General features: G+C 41.2%; 2 protein-coding genes across 2 annotated transcripts; both read left to right on the top strand.

Moving 5' to 3' along the window:
- The first annotated feature begins 306 nt into the window (after positions 1-306).
- Positions 307-10,188, top strand: ccz1 (CCZ1 homolog, vacuolar protein trafficking and biogenesis associated). Its single transcript, XM_053414102.1, has 17 exons — positions 307-579; positions 1,561-1,632; positions 1,735-1,831; positions 1,966-2,063; positions 2,269-2,362; positions 2,799-2,879; positions 2,956-3,003; positions 3,205-3,288; positions 3,986-4,161; positions 4,676-4,757; positions 5,173-5,234; positions 5,870-5,981; positions 6,294-6,327; positions 6,485-6,602; positions 8,646-8,804; positions 9,413-9,540; positions 9,652-10,188. Exons 2-17 carry the CDS (start codon positions 1,619-1,621, stop codon positions 9,705-9,707), a joined length of 1,443 nt encoding a protein of 480 aa, XP_053270077.1. The 5' UTR covers positions 307-579; positions 1,561-1,618; the 3' UTR covers positions 9,708-10,188.
- Positions 10,189-11,492: 1,304 nt separating this feature from the next.
- On the top strand, positions 11,493-18,445 carry dlgap5 (discs, large (Drosophila) homolog-associated protein 5). Its single transcript, XM_053414445.1, has 19 exons — positions 11,493-11,624; positions 12,158-12,410; positions 12,560-12,747; positions 12,938-13,015; positions 13,114-13,153; positions 13,711-13,803; positions 13,925-14,023; positions 14,588-14,662; positions 14,790-14,827; positions 14,923-15,155; positions 15,285-15,458; positions 15,564-15,652; positions 15,757-15,917; positions 15,997-16,098; positions 16,326-16,581; positions 16,685-17,328; positions 17,474-17,639; positions 17,996-18,036; positions 18,167-18,445. Exons 2-19 carry the CDS (start codon positions 12,173-12,175, stop codon positions 18,284-18,286), a joined length of 2,835 nt encoding a protein of 944 aa, XP_053270420.1. The 5' UTR covers positions 11,493-11,624; positions 12,158-12,172; the 3' UTR covers positions 18,287-18,445.
- Positions 18,446-18,549: the final 104 nt, after the last annotated feature.

The following is an 18,549-nucleotide window of genomic DNA, read 5'->3' as shown; positions in this document are numbered from 1 at the left end:
TGAGAGGAAAATTATCCAAATGCACAACAATTTTGTGTTATAATGCTAAATCCATTTTTTTTAATTTGCAGTATGTGAATCCTTCACATGATGTAAGATGGAGTTAGGAAGCTAGACAGATAACAAATGGAAGAAGGTACCCTCACCTCCATCGGCACAGTGGGAAGGAGATAATTAATGTATTTTCATTTTTGGGAGAACTATCCCGTTAGATACAGCACAAATAACATACAGTGCGCCCTGTGCAGACCCGGACCTTTTATTTGACTTGGTACCGCTGCCGCCCGAACACTTGCGCGTGTGGCACAGCGCTGTCTGAATCAGGAAGTTGAAAATGTTTTGAATGCTGCGTCTCTTCTCATTAAGTTATTTTTATTTATTCACGTTGTCTCCGGCCACGAGCACCTGGACGTGTGGGCCGCGTTCTCTGTACGGTGGGAGGTACCGTCGTGTTGCTCCGTTACCGTCACGGTTCTCGGGGTTTTCCTCTCCGACTGGACCTTTGCTACCACAACTCCACTGCTAGCCTTGACAGCTAGCCCGCTAGCTGCCCCGACTCACCTCACATCGGCCGCTTGGGTAATAACAGTGACTGTCAAGTATTTGTACTCGTTTACTACAACACACACGTTACCCTCAATCCACCGAGTTGTCATTTATTAAAACCGGCTGGATTTACAGTGACACGGAGGTGTGTTAGCCCACTTAGCTGGCTAAACGTACAAGGAGCTCACTATGACATGACAACAGTAGCTTTGTGCTTAGGTGAAAATACACTGAGATTTTCTATCTAATATGATCTAACCCTACGAGTTTAAATGTGTTGTTAAAAATATCTTTATTGATATCTATAACATGACCATCACAGTGTTTATTTTTACCACAAACAACACACACTTACATTAGTATCCAAACGTTTTATACGGGTTGTTCTTTTATTAGGAACATTAACCTATTTATATATGTACACATCAGACACATTTGTAAACTCAGACTGGGCAAAAATGAACAGGAGTGATAATCGCGATTATTTTTAATACAAGGTGTGAACACAAGCACTTAGAGCTGTACACCTCTGATCGGACATCTCAGGGCAGATGTTAATACTATGTATGAACTGGGCCTAAATACCCCCCCCCCCCCCCCCCCCCCCCATCCAAATAGTTTCAATGATGATTCTGATATCCTGACTCAGGGGTATTTGTGTGCACCCGCTGCCAGTTAATCACAGTTATTTTCTCTAAATTCAAATCTCGACACCTTCCTTGTTGTGTTTAACTCACAGGACTGTACTTTACTTCATGTCATTCAGAGCTAGGGATCGCTGTGGCATTAAAAGTGAAGTCAGATGCTGAACGAATGCAACTGTGATTGGAAACGCTTACTGCCAGAATCTGGACAGATACTCTTCCAGTGTATCAGAGCTGTGCGTCCCGGGAATAGATGCCTTCTGTGTTTCCAGCTTTGGATGCAGATCCACTGTACTCAGTGTGACCCATCAGTTAGTATCTCAGGATTTGTCTTGCCTCAGTATGTGATGTGCTTGTCTTCACCCTGCAGGCACACGGCATGCGAACCAAACTCCGGAGCAGAGGAAATCCAGACACAAGTTACACTAATGCTGATGATTAGGTAAAGATGGTGATAAGGCTGACGTTGATATAACCTGGAGGAACCTGGAGATGTTTCAGCTTTTATTTCTTCATCTGCTTTTCTCTTTTGTGTCTGAAACAGCCCCAGGATGGCTTCAGGAATGCAAGAGAAACAGTTCACACCCTGTCTGCTTAATTTTTTTGTTTATAACCCTACATTTGGACCACGAGAAGGAGAGGTGAGCTTGTTTCCCGGAGGAAGAGTTGTCGTGCACATGTTTTACACCTGAATCATTTGACTTTAAACTCTGTGGTTGTTAAAACATTTTTTTATAGGGTAACTAAATTCCTAATCCAAAGATTCTGTATTTAGGAGGAGAAGAAGATTTTGTTTTACCACCCCAGTGATGTTGAGAAGAATGAGAAGATCCGAAATGTGGGTCTTTGTGAAGCCATTGTGCAGTTCACCAGGTACAGATCTCAATACTCAGCTCAAAAGCTTGGGTGTGTTTGTTTAGCCTTTCATCTGTCATCTTTGTAACATTTGTCTTGGGCTTAGAAATAGTCTTAATATTGATTGCATGGCTAAGTTTGACAAACCGCATAAAAGGAGTGTGAGATCTTCTGTTTGGGTGTGTCTCCTTGCCTCTCACAGTCACGTCTTTTTGTCCTCCAGAACCTTCTGTCCGACAAAACCGGCTAAATCCCTGCACACACAGAAGAACCGGCAGTTTTTCTTCGAACCCGAGGACAATTTCTGGATGGTCATGGTATTTTAAAGGCCATATGTAGTTATTCAGCATATACAGATTATTTTGTTGACTTTGATTGGAATGTAATTTAGCTTTTATGTCTCTAATCCTTTTGTAATCTGCAACTGTTGTACGTATATATCTCACCAGCGTGATTCCTGAAGTAAAAATCCCATTCAATTTCTGAATAGAGATTTTGATTATTAGCCATTATATTGTAAACATCCAATGTAGACTGACCGCGATCTGCAAGACTGTAGAATAATGTTAAATGCTCCTGTAGAAGCCACTAGTCTGTATGATATCAACAGTATTTTAAGAAACACTTGGAAAGGGATCATTCACAATGGTTCATTGGATGCGTAGTTCTTTAAATCTTCAAAGAATTGTGTATATAGTCTTGTACCTTGTACATTTTTCAGTTTTCCAATAATTCATTTTGTCTATTCTTCAGGTGGTTCGAAACCCCATGATCGAGAAACCAAACAAAGATGGTAAACCTCCCACAATAGAATATCAGGAAGAGGAAATACTTGTGAGTACTGAGAGAGACTGTCTTCATTTTAATTTCTTAAAAACATTTTACTTACCATTCCTTCTTGTCTTTGTAGGATACTGTTTATGGTGCAGTTGTAAGACAATGCTACAGCATGTACAAGGTTGGTCCCAGTATGTTTTAGATGATATTATCTGTAATGCCTTTAGCAGCTTAATTCTTTAACATCTATAAAGTGTATTAATGTTATCATCTTCTTCTAAAAACCATATGGTGACATGCTTACCTCAAACTACTTATTTAGGTCTTTAATAATGCACATAGAATCCATCTGGTAATAGTGATAACTCTCCTCGTGCTGTAGCTCTTCAATGGTACGTTTGTCAGAGCGATGGAAGCCGGTGGAGTGGAGCTGCTCATACAGAAGCTGGAGAAGTTCTTCTACAGGGTAAATATCTCCCCGCTTCTCACTCACTGATTTGATACTGCACACAGTTATTTATAAAAAGTCGGTCAAACCACAAGTAAACATTTTGAGCTGCTTTCCGACATGCACTTTACTCTGGATATTCTACTGCCTCTGCATGCTGCACCACCCGTCACTTGAGCACTCTGGAGATTTATGTGTTGTTGTGGAACAGTCTGACCGGAGAATCTCCTGCTGAGTTCATATCTGAAAACAGCTTTTGTGTCTTTGTTAATACTCATGTCAATCTTGGAAAAAGTGGTGAAATCAGGCATGTCGGTCTGCCGTCACGCCTGATTTCATTGTAAATATCCGCCTGCATTAGCGGTCTTCGCCTCAAGCTTCTGTCACCTCTATGTAAAGCTGCAGCTCAAGGCAAAACACCAAGTATACATAATTCATTTGTGATTAGAGAATACCCTTCTTAAGGTAACACAGGCTTCCCTCGCCACCATGTAACTCAATGACAGTGAGAAAGAGAGAGGCTGTGGGGTGCGTATCAGAGGTTGAATGTCAGTGCTCCTGCTCGTGCGGGACGTCAATCATTTTGAGTTTCCCGTTCCGTTTTCTTTATTGCACTGTAAGGAGGCACTTGTGGACAGGTAAACTAACCCCTTGCTCCTTCCCTTCTCCTGTGTCTTGTCATTTTTGTTGTGTGCGGTCACCCTGGGGTTTCCAGTATCTGCAGACTCTCCACTTGCAGTCGTGCGACCTCCTAGATGTGTTCGGAGGCATCAGCTTCTTCCCACTGGATAAGATGACCTACCTGAAGATCCAGTCCTTTGTCAACAGAGTGGAGGAGAGCCTCAGCCTGATCAAATACACAGCCTTCCTGTATAATGACCAGCTTATCTGGTACAGACTGAGTACTTTGTACTGTGTGTGCCTTCTCCCTGACATCCACTACCTAGGAATTGATGGCTTCTACAATCTTGTACAAATCGAAACATTAGCCTCTGCAAACATATAATGACATGCTGTGTAAACAGAGGTGGATTCAAACACAACCTCTAATCCTCTTTGTGGTTTATGTCCTCTCCCTGACACACCACTTGCCTTAAATTTCACTATCAGCCTCCAGTGTAAGCACGGAGGGGATAACGTGATTTCTAATGAATTGACTTGAGAACAGCTTGATCATTGGATGCAGACTGTCAATAGACGAATAAAGATGAGCTGTTTAATTATTGTCCAAATTAAGTAGCTGCATCGTGTGCTTTCATGCTCGGCTCTGGAGTATTGATTGAAGCACGATTTACAACCACTGCTGATCTATGATTACCCCCAGGAGACAGACAATTAAGATTTTGCACAGTGTGTTGTGAAGGTTATAAGGTTTAAAGGTTTAGCTTTTTTGTTTTGTCTGCAGGAGCGGATTGGAACAAGACGATATGCGGATCCTGTACAAGTACCTGACCACCTCCCTGTTCCCCAGACACTCTGAACCAGAGGTGAGGAGATGGGAGAGCCACATGAACAGAGAAGTGCAGTTTAGAATTTTGTGCGATTCGGACATGTGGTGCATTCAACATTAAAAAAACCTAGAATAAACAGGCTGGGACTCATCAATATCAATCAAATTTGCTGAAATATGTGTCACTAATACTACACTCCACAATTTAATGTGGTTTGGTGTGTATGTCATGTTCTTGCAGATAATTGGTCAAACATAGATAAACATATATGGAGCTGGTGTTCAGAAACTCAAACTTTAACAACACGTTAATATTGAACTGTAAAGGAGCTATAATATGAATGTTCCTGACCGATCGTACAAGACTGTTGACCACAATATGAGGCGTTATTATTGCTTCCACAGCGAAGCCACACGTTCTCACTTCATCATTTTGTCTTCTCTCCTGTCAGTTGGCCGGCAGGGACTCTCCACTGAGGCCAGAGGTCGCAGGGAATTTGTTGCACTACGGAAGGTAAGTGTCGGTATCGGTGTACCTGCTTCCTCTGCACAGGATAGGATCAAAAAGAGAAGAACAATTGTAATGTCAAGTAAAGACAAAGCATTACACATCCAAAAGCGAACTGATACTTGATGTGCACATGAATGTTTGCGGCTGAATGTGTATCTGAGGCCAGCTTTATGTGGTTTTCCACCAGCAGTGAGTTTTTTACTTGGAATCAGATAAGGAGGAAACTCCCTCTGCTAACACATTGATGTCAAACAGCATGAGTAAATGTATCATCTGTATCTCCTCAGTTTCAGTGTACATATGCAACAAGACAAAGTTTGCTCGGGTATTTACCTTCTTACAAAACCTGTGTCTGTGTGATGACTCTGTTTCTGCTTGAGGTGACTCAAGTGTCAAGGAGAAGTTTGGCTCCTGCAGTCCAAGTCTAACTCCTGGGACAAGAAACCCAATTTTCATCTCTGACTTGATGACACACTAGAATATACTGATTTCTGTGTTGAGGCCAGAAAGTGTTTGCTGTAATGTCACGCCTCCTTTTTTAAACTAGTATTATGAAAGTCCTAATCTTTGTCAGATCACCTCTACCACAGCCGTTCTCTAAATATTCCCTCTGCTGAACACAAATCTGTTCCCTCCAGGTTTTTGACAGGACCCACCAACCTAAAAGATCCAGAGGCCAAATTCAGATTCCCCAAAATCTTTGTCAGCACACAGGACGGCTATGAAGAACTGCATCTTATTGTTTATAAGGTACGGTAGAGTAAATGTGAACTGTTATTTCGTGACAGTCTACAGGAGTAAATATATTAAAATGCAGGGGAAGTTGTTGTTCATTATTACAGGTGAGACTCGTAATCTGTAATGGGGGGGATTTGTTTATGAACAGTAGATTTAGGATGATCTATTCCATTGCTCTATTAAACGATATGGATTTCCTGGGATTAGACTGCAGAGTTTTAAAATGATGAAGTACGTCCCATGATGCTTATCATCACGTTAATGTTCTAACCTGAGTGACCTTGACTCCTCATTTAAAACCTGTACTGATCTCCACTTTCCCAGGCGATGAGCGCTGCAGCTTGTTTTATGATCAGTGGTAAGTGTGCGCCTACTTCTATGATGAATTTCCCCTTTTCCTGGTTTATTTTTTATAATTTGATTCTATTATGTTGCTCTTTTATAATATTTTGACCATTCTGCAGCTCGTATAGAGCTAAAATATGAACTTGTATTCCTCTTGTCCCCCTTCCCAGCTTCTGTGGAGCTGACGAGGGAGTTCTGTGAAGAGTTGGACGGCTTGGTGGGACCTCAGCTCACCTTGCTGGCATCTGATATATGTGAACAGTTCACCGTTAACCGCAGGATATCCGGGTCAGTTGAGAATCCACCACTTTCTGAATTTCTAATTCGCCTCCTTATGTTTTCACTCTTTCTCTCTCCACATATCAGTTGCCTGCTTTTGAGACCGTCTACAAATTATGTAGTTAGACCAGAGAATTTTCATATTTGAAGAGCTAGAATAATAAATTGTTTATATTTTATATGCATCTTCTTTTAACCGACAGTATATAAAATCCTTTATTTGGTGTACTTATGGACTCCAAATTTCAAATACCATTAAACAAGTAGATTAAAGTACAAAGAAAATTAAATCCAGCTCTTAATAGCGATTATTTCTAGAAAATGGAATCATCAAATCATTAACTCAAAAACCTTAAAAACTAAACATGATTGGCATTGGGACACACCCCACAACTCAGGATAGGGTGCAGAGTGATAATGGTCCAAACACTCATGATCCTGGGGTCCATCACTAACAATGAAATTATTAATAAAGTTTAGTCAAAGATAATGAAAATCCAGGAAGACAAAACTCCGCAGGAAAATGCTGAGCAAGAAAGAAAACTGTGAATTCAAATCCTAATATGAAAATGTACAAAGCCAGGTTTAAAACTAGATGGAAGATACTCAACTGATGATGGTTCCCTAACTTCCACCAGTGGTCACTAACATCTGCTGCTGATTGGCATAATAATGAATAAATATTTCCTCTTTTACTAGTTATTCTATAAAAAAAAACATTGCAACGTACTTCGTCCAAAGAAAAAAATCTAAAAATGTGCAACATAAGATTTCAAGTATAAAAGAAAACTACTGAGAGACCAAAAAAACAAATGTGTTTTATGTGATTTCTAATAGGACGATGATAGTTTGAACTCTTAGAAGATCTGCTAGTCTGATCTGACAACTTCCGGCTGGGCAGATGTTGTTGAGAGGAGAGAACTGTCATTCGCCATCAGTTTGCAGTTGTTCCTTTGTATTAACTCGGTCTGGTTGCCAGTGATAGATGAAACTCTAATACTATTGAATAATGTCTTGGCACATTGTGGGTAACTGAAGCAGTGTAGCTTTAAAGACTGGCACCCCGGGCTGCTCTCCTTTAACCCCAGCTTCAGATACGCCCTGGCCTGTAATCCAAGACTGGACTCTCTGACCCAGACAATTAGATGGGCTCCTTTTTAATCACTGTAGCGAAGAATCCACTGAATAAATCATGCCCTCCCTAATTTCTCTGCTGGCACTCAGGTTTGTGTCCTGATTTGGCCCGGTGACATTGTCAAGGAGAAGCAGTATAGATATGAATCTGTTATATTGCCTGTTTTAATACATGTCAGGTAACTGTGCCCTTAGCATGTATCTTAAAAAAAAGAAGCATCCAGAGTGATCACTGTGTTACAGTCTCAGCCCCGGAGAGTGGGGTTAAGACTTTCTACGTGTGTGATGCCTCTTTTTCAGTTTGAGATACGTGCTCTTTTTGTTTTTGCATTAAGCGCATTTTAGAAACGTCTATTTCTCCAGAGGATCACCTGCTGCTCTCTCACATGGGCTCTTTCGGACATAATCCAGAGTTTTCACCACGGGGCTGGCAGGAGAAACTATTGAGAATTTAATTTGCGTTCTGGCACCTCCTGTGAATCATTTCAGGAGATTATCAGTTCAGTGCATCTCTGAGAGCTGCTTCATAGAAATCTGTCCCCTATATATGCTGGATCTTTTTTCTTATCAAGAGCTATGTATTATTCCCTGGGAAATTTTTGAGAATGTCAAAGACAACAAGAAATTCCTCAAATAAATTCCTAGATCCGGCTCCTTGTCTGGATCAAACATTTGATGAGTCCTTTCCTGGCCCATGTCCCATCCTTCCTTCAAGTTTTTGTGGAAATCTGCTCAGTAGTTTTGGTTTAATCCTGATGACAAACAAATGGAACAACTTCATCATCTCCTTGGTAGACATAATGAAGTTGTATCCTTCAAACAGATGAATCAGCTTTATTCACTAAAGACTGGTCTTTGTTTTGCCTCTTGATTATTTATTGTAATGTATCTGTTCTTTTATTTATTGTGTCCATACAGGCCAGAGAAGGAGCCTCAGTTTAAGTTCATCTACTTCAACCACATGAACCTGGCGGAGAAAAGCACCATCCACATGAGGAAGACAGCCAGTGTTTGCCTTACCTCTGTCCACCCGGACCTCATGAAGATCCTGGGAGACATCAACTGTGACTTTGCCAGGTACAGCAGAGAACATCCACTTTGTAAGAGTGCAGCCGTACCTATCTTTACCAAATGCCTTCCAGACATTTTTCAAGACATTTTCTTGGGGCTTTCCACAAATCATCTCTCTCTTTTGTTATGGAAACCTGTAGCACGAGGCCATTACAACTGCGTTCAGCTCTGTCGTTTGACGTGGTCATGAGACTCATCATGTGAAGGTTTTCAGTCGGTGGGATGAAACCGTGGCATCGGCATTTATCTCAAAACCAGTGTTATTTTGTGTTTTATATAGTTGTTGTGTATATACTGCTAGTCATCTCATCATGTCAGCAAGGTCAGAACTCACTCACTGTGCTGTTATCTCAATTAAATATACAATTTTAGGTAAATACATGTGGTTCTCTTGTTTCTTTGTAATTTTAAATACTTTTTAGTAGACAAAACTATTAAAGTTTATTAGTTTTTTAAATCACATTATAGCTGCTTTCGAAAATGCACTGGAATCCGCATAAACTACGTCTTTTCTCCGGAGGAGGTGCATGTGTGAATGCAAATGTTCCAGTGAGTGTAATTTCCATGTATTATTTTCTTCTACCTGTTCTAAGTTTTGTCTGCCTCTCTCTCAGGGTTGATGAAGATGAAGAAATCATCGTAAAAGCAATGACGGATTACTGGGTCGTCGGTAAGAAGTCAGACCAGAGAGAACTCTACGTGATCCTGAACCAGAAGAACGCCAACCTGATCGAAGTAAACGGTAGGTCTCCTCCACCCGGTGAAGAGTAAATCTGTGTCACAGTAGACAATCCACCCTGCTGCTTAACCTCCTCCTCACCCTTAAAGCCTTTTTCTCTTTTCTCGTCCACAGAGGAGGTTAAGAGGCTTTGTGCAACACAGTTCAACAACATATTCTTCTTGGACTGATGAGGCGGAGCGACTGTTCCAGCACACTAAAAACTGTCACTGTTGAGGGTTGTCATGACAGCATCAGCGTTATGCAATAATTGCATTGTAAAATACAAAAAAATATAATAAAAAGGTTTTTTTTTTATTTAATCTACAAGAAATTAATGTAATTATGTGTAAAAACCAAGATTTTTACTGTACATGTGCTTTTCTTTCATTTTCTTTGTACATACATGTGTTTCTTTTTGATTTCTTTCTGATTAGAAGTTGTTCATGCATTTTCTTTTTGTAATGAACACATTGTGACAGTTGTTCAATTTAATTTAAAACGCTGACAGCAGTTTACTCCAGACCCTTTAAAGTTTTAAAGATTTCATCATATCAAAAATATTTTCTTTGGAAACAACTGTGCTAACTTTAAATAAATTAAGAGTTAATGTGTTAACAAATGTCTTTCTTGGGTTTAGAAGCTTGACAATGATTAAAGTTTTGCACCATCTTCCAAATGACAACATCATCTCTTACTCCAATATGGTTATGTTTTAACACCTGTTTGTCTGTATATTAATACATTTTTATTTATAGAATTGATTTCCCTAAAACTTGGTGGTAGTATTTGACATAAGCCAAGAAAGAAATCATTGAATTTACATGGATGTGAACCAAAGGTCTCACATAGAATTTTTTGCTTTATGCAAGATAAAGCATTTGTTTTATTTCTCAGATTTCCCAGGAAATGGATCTTGATGAGAAATATGTGACATGTTAAAGGGACTGATATTTATGAGCGTGTAGAATTTGTTTCAGATCCAAATATATATATATATATATAGATCTAGTGGATTTAAATGTGGTTCCGTAAGGGGGCTCATGTTATCAATGTTTATGTTAACAGTTGCAGACACATGCACCAACTTGGCGATTAACCTGCCTCAGAACTGGAGGTCATAGATTCCAGCGGACTTATTCTGAGCTTTTGATTCAGTTTTATGATAAGCAATCTGTAATAGATGCAAAAAAAATAAGAAGGCAGAATCAACCTCACCATTTCCCAGGCCAAATACCTTTTTACATGAATCTGAGTTGCATGCCAACCCATAATTACTTGGTGCCCTATTACTAGGCCAAGAGTAGTACATTCCCTAATATTGTACTGTCTCTTTAATTAGAAAATATGTGGCACTGCGAAACACTTGTGTTTGAGCACAGTGTGTGAATGCCTGAAGGAAATATAATCACATGATTATAAGTAAAAAAATCGAAATAAATATTTGCAGAAATAAACAAATGCATATAGTGATGAAGAAAAGAACATTGTTTACCTTCAAATGTTTTAAATGTACTTTATATATACAGTTTTATTTATTTCATATTTATCCGTCCATTTGTTATGGTTTAACTAATTCTAAAACCTGGTTGGTTATAGCCATGGGATTTTGTATTTGTTTATGTATTTAATTTTGCATCCCCATATTTATTTAGTTATTTATATTCATGTCATTTTTTGTCCTTCCTATAAACGTTGGCCTTTTTAATTAAATGTTGCTGATGATTTTGGTAATTTAGGAAGTATTCATGTAGGTCATCACAGTAGAAACATATAATTAATCTCACTGCCTAAAAAGCACATTGAAATGTTTCATTTGCACGTCATACCCCTGACCAGTAGGTGACATCAGGTCCAATCCGTGGGTTGTTGTGAGTAGAGAAAACTCACCCGAAGAAGAGGAAGAAAAAAGAGCCAATCAGAGCTCACACTGGAGCTCTGACTCTCAGCCAATCAGCGTCCTACCAGATGGATTTCAAAAAGTCGCCCGCCATGATTGTTGTGTTTTCAGACTGAGCTGAAGTCCGTCCGTTGTTTTTTCAGGTTTTTGTTTTACTCTGCGACCAAAGGAAGTTTTTTCGTGCGTGTGTTTTTTGACAGAGGATCAGGTGAGACATGTGTAGGATTGTAAATTGTCTAAATGCCAGTTCAGGTGTTTTGTTGCTAACTGAACATTTACCGTGACTCGTGTTTTCCGCAGTCGTTCAGCGCACGGTTGCAAATTTTGGTGGCTAACAAACACATTCAAATCCCATTTGGATCAAGTTTTTTTTAGGCTTTAACATTAACAACAGATACGTGTTCATTATGTTGAGAGGCTGAAGGGAAATGGTTCAAGTTAAAGTTCGCTCAACGACGCAGTGTTTCTACCACTATTTAAGCTCGTAACACGTAATGTGTTACTTTTCTCTAAATACAAATGTGTGTCTGTGTGTATTGGCCCCCTTCGCCCATTAGTGTACGTCAGTTTAATAAATGTAAGTAACATTTTGGATTTCAGGAACATCAGCATGTCACCGAACTGGTTTGCCCACATTTAAAGGCACAAGTTACATGCACATAATAGACAGGGGACAGCATCCATGTTACATCTGTCACATCCAGTGTTCCTCTAATGCAAAGTCTTGTGTTCCTCTTTCAGATTTTTCCAGATACCATGGAGTCTCGTTTTTCTCACCTGCGCCAGCGGGACACCAGTGTGTCCATGCTGAGAGTCAAATTGTCCCGCAGAAGGTCTCAGTCCCAGAAGGAGAATCGAGATCGGGCCGTGAACACACGCAGGCAGCTTGACAAGCTCCCAGAGCTGGATGTCTCCTCCCTGGACGCTTCCATCGCGATGGCCAACATGTCAACCATCAGAGAGAAACCTGTGAACACCGCACAGGCTGCAAAAGGTAATGTTTCAATATCCTTGAGCTCAGACCTAATAACCTGTACAGGCACCAACTGCAATAACCCTATATTTTACTGATTTACAACAGAACTAGCAGCACTTTGTTTAGAAAATCCAGGTGATTACCAGGCTTCTCTGACCTTTTTCCAGATGTGGCCGTAGAAGAGAGGTTGAAACAGCTTGAGCGTTGGAAAGAACGCAAGGCTCTTGAGAAGGAGAAAGAAATGAGAGATAAGGAGCGCAAAGGTGTATTCAAGACCGGCCTGTATCATCCTAAAGACGGATTCACTATTGGTTCTCTGCCTGTGGTCCCAGCTGCACCAAAAAGAGCAAAGGAGGTGAGCAAGGATTTAACTGTAGGCCTGCTGTTGTTGTACATGTAACTTATACTTCTACCCCACTGCTTTAATTTGTTCGCACTGGTTATGATTAAAATGCTTAAAACAATGGAATGGGTCTGTGTAGCTGGGTTGACTTTGAGGATGAGTAACTTCTGTGATCATCATGTCATATTGGCTTGTGTTTCAGATAAAAGTGAACGCAGCTCCATCCCAGACTACCAGAGTCACTCGTTCAATGAAACAGCCACAGCAGCAAGTGCAGCAGGTAATGTATTTCAACATGTTCCTGATGTGACCACTTTCAGTGAATTACAACTGTGTGCTCTTCTTGCATCACTGACCCTTTTTCCCAAATCTCCACAGCCTCTGAAGACACAAGACCCGTATACTGTGGCAAAGAAAGGTAAATTAATTGAATTTCCCCTTTTATTTAACCCTAACCCTTATGCAAAACTTCTACTGTAACCTGAGGAAACTGTAAAATTCAGACTAATTAAAAAATGAAACAATAAATTACCCAATAGGCTCACAGGGTGTGTTTACTCACTGACAATTTTTGTGTTTAATGTTTTTTAAATGGCAATCCACCCCATTCTACCTTGTCATAGGAACAAAATAATTGTAAATAAAACAACAAGTATACATATTAAAAAAAAGGAAGGAAGAAAACCTGCTTAGCAGAGGCCTCTCAAGATGCACAGGATCCACATTGCAACCTAACTTTGAGCACTGTCGGTACTGCACACACCTAAGCCTACTCATGTACACGTAGTGTATATAGGTGCACACAGGAACAATCCTGTGTGTTTATCTCAACTGCCTCTGCCTTTTTTATGCTTTTACAACCAGATCCGAATTGACCACACAAAACAACAAATAGGGAAAACGTGTAGTGGATTATCCACTGATCACTGCATCTGATGATTTTATTTCCTGCCCGATCTCTTGCTCTTCCTTTAGCTCAACCTGCTGTGGAAAGATCAACCAGGATCCGGGGGGCCCCTGTCAAGCTTGACCAAGCACCGGTTTCAACCAAGAACAAAGTTTGTGCCGGTAACTAATGAGAAAAATCTCAGCGCATAACTTGAGCTTGAGACTAGCTATCATGTTGGCTTTTGCCCGATTGTGTTTCCTTGTTGGCAACTCAGCCAGTGTCTCTGTCATCCTACTGTAGTGGAGCCTACCGTACGAGCTTCGGCGACCAGGTCAGCCAACAAGCCTCCTGTTACAGCTGTTCCTGTAGTGAAAGACAAACCGAAGGACAAGGCTGCAGGTATAAACTGAGCCCAGGCCAGAGTTCAAGTGGTTTGTTATTGTTTGGCATAGAAAGTGTAATAACGTTGGAAATTTGATCATTAGAGCAAAATGAATGAAAAGCATCGGAATGGCAACACATACCTGTGTATATACCCCAATCAGGCAAATTTTTCAATATTGTAATAATGACATAATTTATACCGTATGATGATGACTGCAAATCTAATTAAGCTGTAGGCTGTGTTGCTAATGTTCCTATAGAGTGCAAAGATTCCTGGAGAAATGAATTAGAAAACTATCTATTATGTCATTTTGTGATTTATCTTATGTGATGGGGATGGATTTCTCGACCAGAACCAGCCTTATTCCTGTTATTTGCAGACCTCTTGTAAAATGTGTTTTTCATGCCTTATTTTCGCTGACCTCGAAACCCGTCCAATCATTGTTGAGTTCTGTTGTACACACACAGACGGGTGAAAATAATACCTTGTTAGCAAAGCCATGCTGGTGCACAGGATAAATACAGTATTTCTTTAGAAAACCACTTTGAACCCTGTTAAATATCACTTTCCACCCTCAGATGTAAGGACCACAAGGAGTAGAGCCTTTGTCAACCATGTGGCACCCCCTTCTGGCAAAGACATGAATTGCAAAGGTATCGTTTCAAGTTGTCACAGCCATGTCGTTTTTTAGAGCGATAAGTTTTACTTTTCCCATGTGATCATGAGCATTTGTTAGTCATTTATACCGCATATTTTGTTTGTCTTCCATTAAATCTGCAGCAACTGTCAACAACACCGTCCAGCCTCCTGCCCCAAAGGTGAGCATATCCTTTCTTTCTTCTTAACTTTTTACAAGTGAATTAAAAAAAAGCGTTATGTGAAAACAGTAATTTTCTGTTTCTGTCTTGTGTAGGAGCCTGAGCTGAAGGAACCAGAAGAAAATCTTCATCCCTCAACGTCTGAGGAGGAAGACATGGTGGTGGATCAGGATCCGATTGACTCCGTCCCTGCTGTGCACCCTGTTGAGGTTCCATCTTTATCTTCATTTGCTCCAGAGGGTTTTCTCTTCCGGGCTCCTGTCGGCTTGTCGTCTTTCAAGTTCGAGCCTCTCACTCCTCGCTCAGCAGACGCCTTCCTTACACCAAGGTCTGTCGGTTGCTTTGCTATCATAATTTGAATGTGAGCCTAACCATAGAAGAAGCCTCAAAGACAGATTTTTACGTTTAACGCTCAAGTTTATAATCTAAATGCCGTGTCATGAATCTTCTCACCCAGCCCCAGCTTCAATATTCCACCAGTTCCCTCGTTCAACGTTGAACCTGAGCCTGAAACGTGTGAGCCCTCTCCCTCCAAGTCCCCTCGCCGCTCCCAACCCCGAGCAGCTCCCACAGTGGCTCCTCCAACTACAGGCAGCCTTCTGGAATCAGAGCATGATGTACCATACTTCAGGTGCCATTTTCAAATCTTTCTATTCATAAATGTTCAAAATGTACAAACAATGGTTTGGTTAATCCAATGTTTTCCATGCTTAAAAAAAAAAAAATTATACTTCAGATCAGAGATTGTGAGTGAGACAAACAAACTTAGGACTCTGTGTGTCCAGTGGGAGCCTAACGTGGAAGACGAGTCCATCCCAGAAGAGAGTGAGTGTGACATTGACTCAGTTTGATATGGTGCTGCACAGAGGCCAGTGTTCCCTTAACTGAACGGCAGCAATTCAATGTCCTTCTTGCTCTTCTCTGTTTAGTGAGAGACGGTATGCGTACAACAATCGGCCAAGCACGGCTGTTGATGAAAGAACGTTTCAACCAGTTCAGCGGTCTGGTGGACGACTGCGAGTTGGGCAGAGGGGAGAAGATCACCACCTGCACTGATCTGCAGGGCTTCTGGGACATGGTTTATTACCAGGTGAGTGCCTTGAGGGAGAGGATCACCAAATATGCGAAGAGAGGGAAAACCGTATACATATATTTATTGTACTTTTCAGGTAGAGGACGTCCACAAGAAGTTTGACGCGCTCAAAGAAGCACAGGGCCGAGACTGGCAGGAGGAGCACAAGCCCCAACCACGACAGAGGAAAGTATTGAAGGTGAGTACAACTAAATAAAATTAGTTTTTATTAACATTGTTGTATACTGTTTCATACTTCTCTGCTTTTTTTATTTAGAATATTTTGGCAACTGACTTAATGATCACACACTAACCATTTAACCTCACAATATTGTCATTTTCATCATATTTGCCTGTAATCTTCACCAGAGTCGCAAAAGAAATGCAGTGATTTGACATCTTGTTTATTGTTTTGTTTTGTTACAGAAACCCTCAGCTGCACCTGCCAAGCCAACAGGAACCAAAGTGGCAGCCAAGTCTCGTCTGGCTGCCGTGAAAGCCGCCATGAAAGCACGACAGCAGGCGGCCGAGGAAGAGAAAGCCGCAAAGGATGCTGGTCAATGTGAGGAGGAACCCAGCCTGAACTCTGAGGAGCCAAAACCCCGGGCAGAGCCCCAAGTGCCAGGCACCATGGTCTTTGATGGAGGCTTCTTCCAGGTGGAGAGCCCAGCCAAAACCCCAGGTGAGGAGATGTGTATGTGTGCCACAGGCCTTTCTTTTCATGCGGCCTACTTTCTGACTGTAAAATTTGGAGCCATGTTGTGTAATAGTTTTTGTCTCTGTAGGTTCAGTTAGGAAATCCAGCCGACTGAGTGCTGCAGTGCTGCCTCAGGCCTCTCCCTGTTCCAACTACCTCACACCTAGAAGAGTCACCCGCCGATCCCTTGCGTTGGCACCGACCCCCGTTCAGGCTGTCGCCTCTCCTGCTCAGCGCTTCCTCACTCCCGCCCCGCTGCGTCTTACCCTCAATCAAACCCCAAAGTCTCAGTGCAGCACTCCTCGGACATCCCAGAAGAGACAGGACACTGTAGACGTCTCTCTGTGTTTCTCACCTGCAAAGGTCGTGCTTTCAGACGTCGCCCAGCCTGAGGGGAGCTCCTCACAACAGACTGAGACGGTCTCTACACAGGAAAAAACAGCCCCTGTTCCTGAAGCGAGCACAGTCATACCTGTACATTCACTTCCATCCATAACTGTAGTGGATGAACAAGAAGAACCAGCTGAAGCTGTTGATGTTGTCCTCGCTGCCTCTCCATGCAAATCCCCTCCTCCTGTCTGCCAGGCCCCTGAGCCCTCATCATCTCTGAGCTTCACGCTATCCCCCTGTGTGAGTCCGTGCCAGCCTCCCATCTCCTCCCCTCCCACTGTGCAGGGCCACATTGACGCACAAGACTCAGTGTGCTGCACACCAGACACCTCAGTTGTTGAGGTAAACAATTATTTTGGCTTCTCTACAATTCTTTGTTTTGAAATAATGTCAACTTCATAATTTTTCATTCAAACTAAATATATTATCGACATTGAGAAGTATTCTATTTTGATCCATCAAGCAAACTGTTTTCTTGTAACTTTAGGAAATTCCTGGGTTGGACTTTGAGCGTTACCTTCAGCCATCACTGAGAGGCAGCCTGTCACCAGGGGAGACAGTTGCCATAGAGACACTGTCACCCATGGCAGTGGATGTTGAGATGGAAAGTCCCAGAGGTCGATCTGATGATCTGCTGTCTCAACATGAACCAGGTAGGATTGATGCCCACAGGTACTGTGCATGCACACACTCTGGGTTCACCTGGGTTTTGTTGTTCTCGTGGAGTTTGAGGTTGCAGTAGTAGGAAGTTGAGGCTCTTTCATGCCACCTTAACATACAAAAAGAGATGTGTCCATCTCAGATGATGTAAGCGTCACGTTCCACATGCTTTCATGTGTCCTTAACGTTGGTATGGTTGTTAAATAAAAGTCTAAAGCCTCAGATATCAGATCTACATGCTGCAACTTTAAATGAAATGTGATTTCACTGAGCTTTATTATGGTGTAGATTGATTTTAATACTTTTTTTTTACTGTCACTCACTGTTGATTTTCTCACGGTTACCACAGCTGCAGCGGTGCCGTCTGTGTTCACTTTTCAGTCACCACAGGTTAAAGTTTTTTTCCAATTTTCAAGTACCTAAATACTTTGACTAACTAGACTCTTAACCGATTTTCTAATTACAGCCTTTTCATTGCAGAACAGTATTTCTGAACTTTCTTTGTTTTTGTTTGTTTTAGGTCCAGAGTCGGACAGCTGAGTCTGACATGCTTCTTTTCACCCCGGACTTGAAAGACCGGATACGCCAGTCAGTTTGTCCGAGTGACCTCATGGTCTTCACACCTCCCTCTAATGTGTAGCAGAGATTTATTTTAATATTTTAAAGATTTTTACAACTATCAACTACTTTTGTTACCCCCCTTTGGAGAAGAAAAAAAGATGTATCTGATTTTAAAAATGTTATTCGATTGGAAAATAGTGTCGTAAAAGATGGTTTGATTAAAGTTTGAGTTAAAACAAGAAAACGTCCGGTTCTCTTTATTTACACCGAAGCCCAAATTAGCAATACTCATAGTTTTTACTACAGTAATGAAGGCTCTATAGATTTGGTTTGGTTGTATCC

The sequence above is a fragment of the Pleuronectes platessa genome, chromosome 21 (genome assembly GCF_947347685.1).
Source record: "Pleuronectes platessa chromosome 21, fPlePla1.1, whole genome shotgun sequence".
Taxonomy (NCBI): Eukaryota; Metazoa; Chordata; class Actinopteri; order Pleuronectiformes; family Pleuronectidae; genus Pleuronectes; species Pleuronectes platessa.
Note: the sequence above shows the minus strand (reverse complement) of the source record. Positions and strands in the feature narration are given on the sequence as shown.

Coding starts and splice junctions, on each gene's coding strand:
- ccz1 (XM_053414102.1), top strand. Junction 3,289..3,985: donor TGGAGAAGTTCTTCTACAGG/GTAAATATCTCC, acceptor TGGGGTTTCCAG/TATCTGCAGACTCTCCACTT. Junction 9,541..9,651: donor CAACCTGATCGAAGTAAACG/GTAGGTCTCCTC, acceptor TCTCGTCCACAG/AGGAGGTTAAGAGGCTTTGT.
- dlgap5 (XM_053414445.1), top strand. CDS start 12,173: ATGGAGTCTCGTTTTTCTCACCTGCGCCAGCGGGACACCAGTGTGTCC. Junction 14,663..14,789: donor CAAAGACATGAATTGCAAAG/GTATCGTTTCAA, acceptor TTAAATCTGCAG/CAACTGTCAACAACACCGTC. Junction 18,037..18,166: donor TCACTTTTCAGTCACCACAG/GTTAAAGTTTTT, acceptor TGTTTGTTTTAG/GTCCAGAGTCGGACAGCTGA.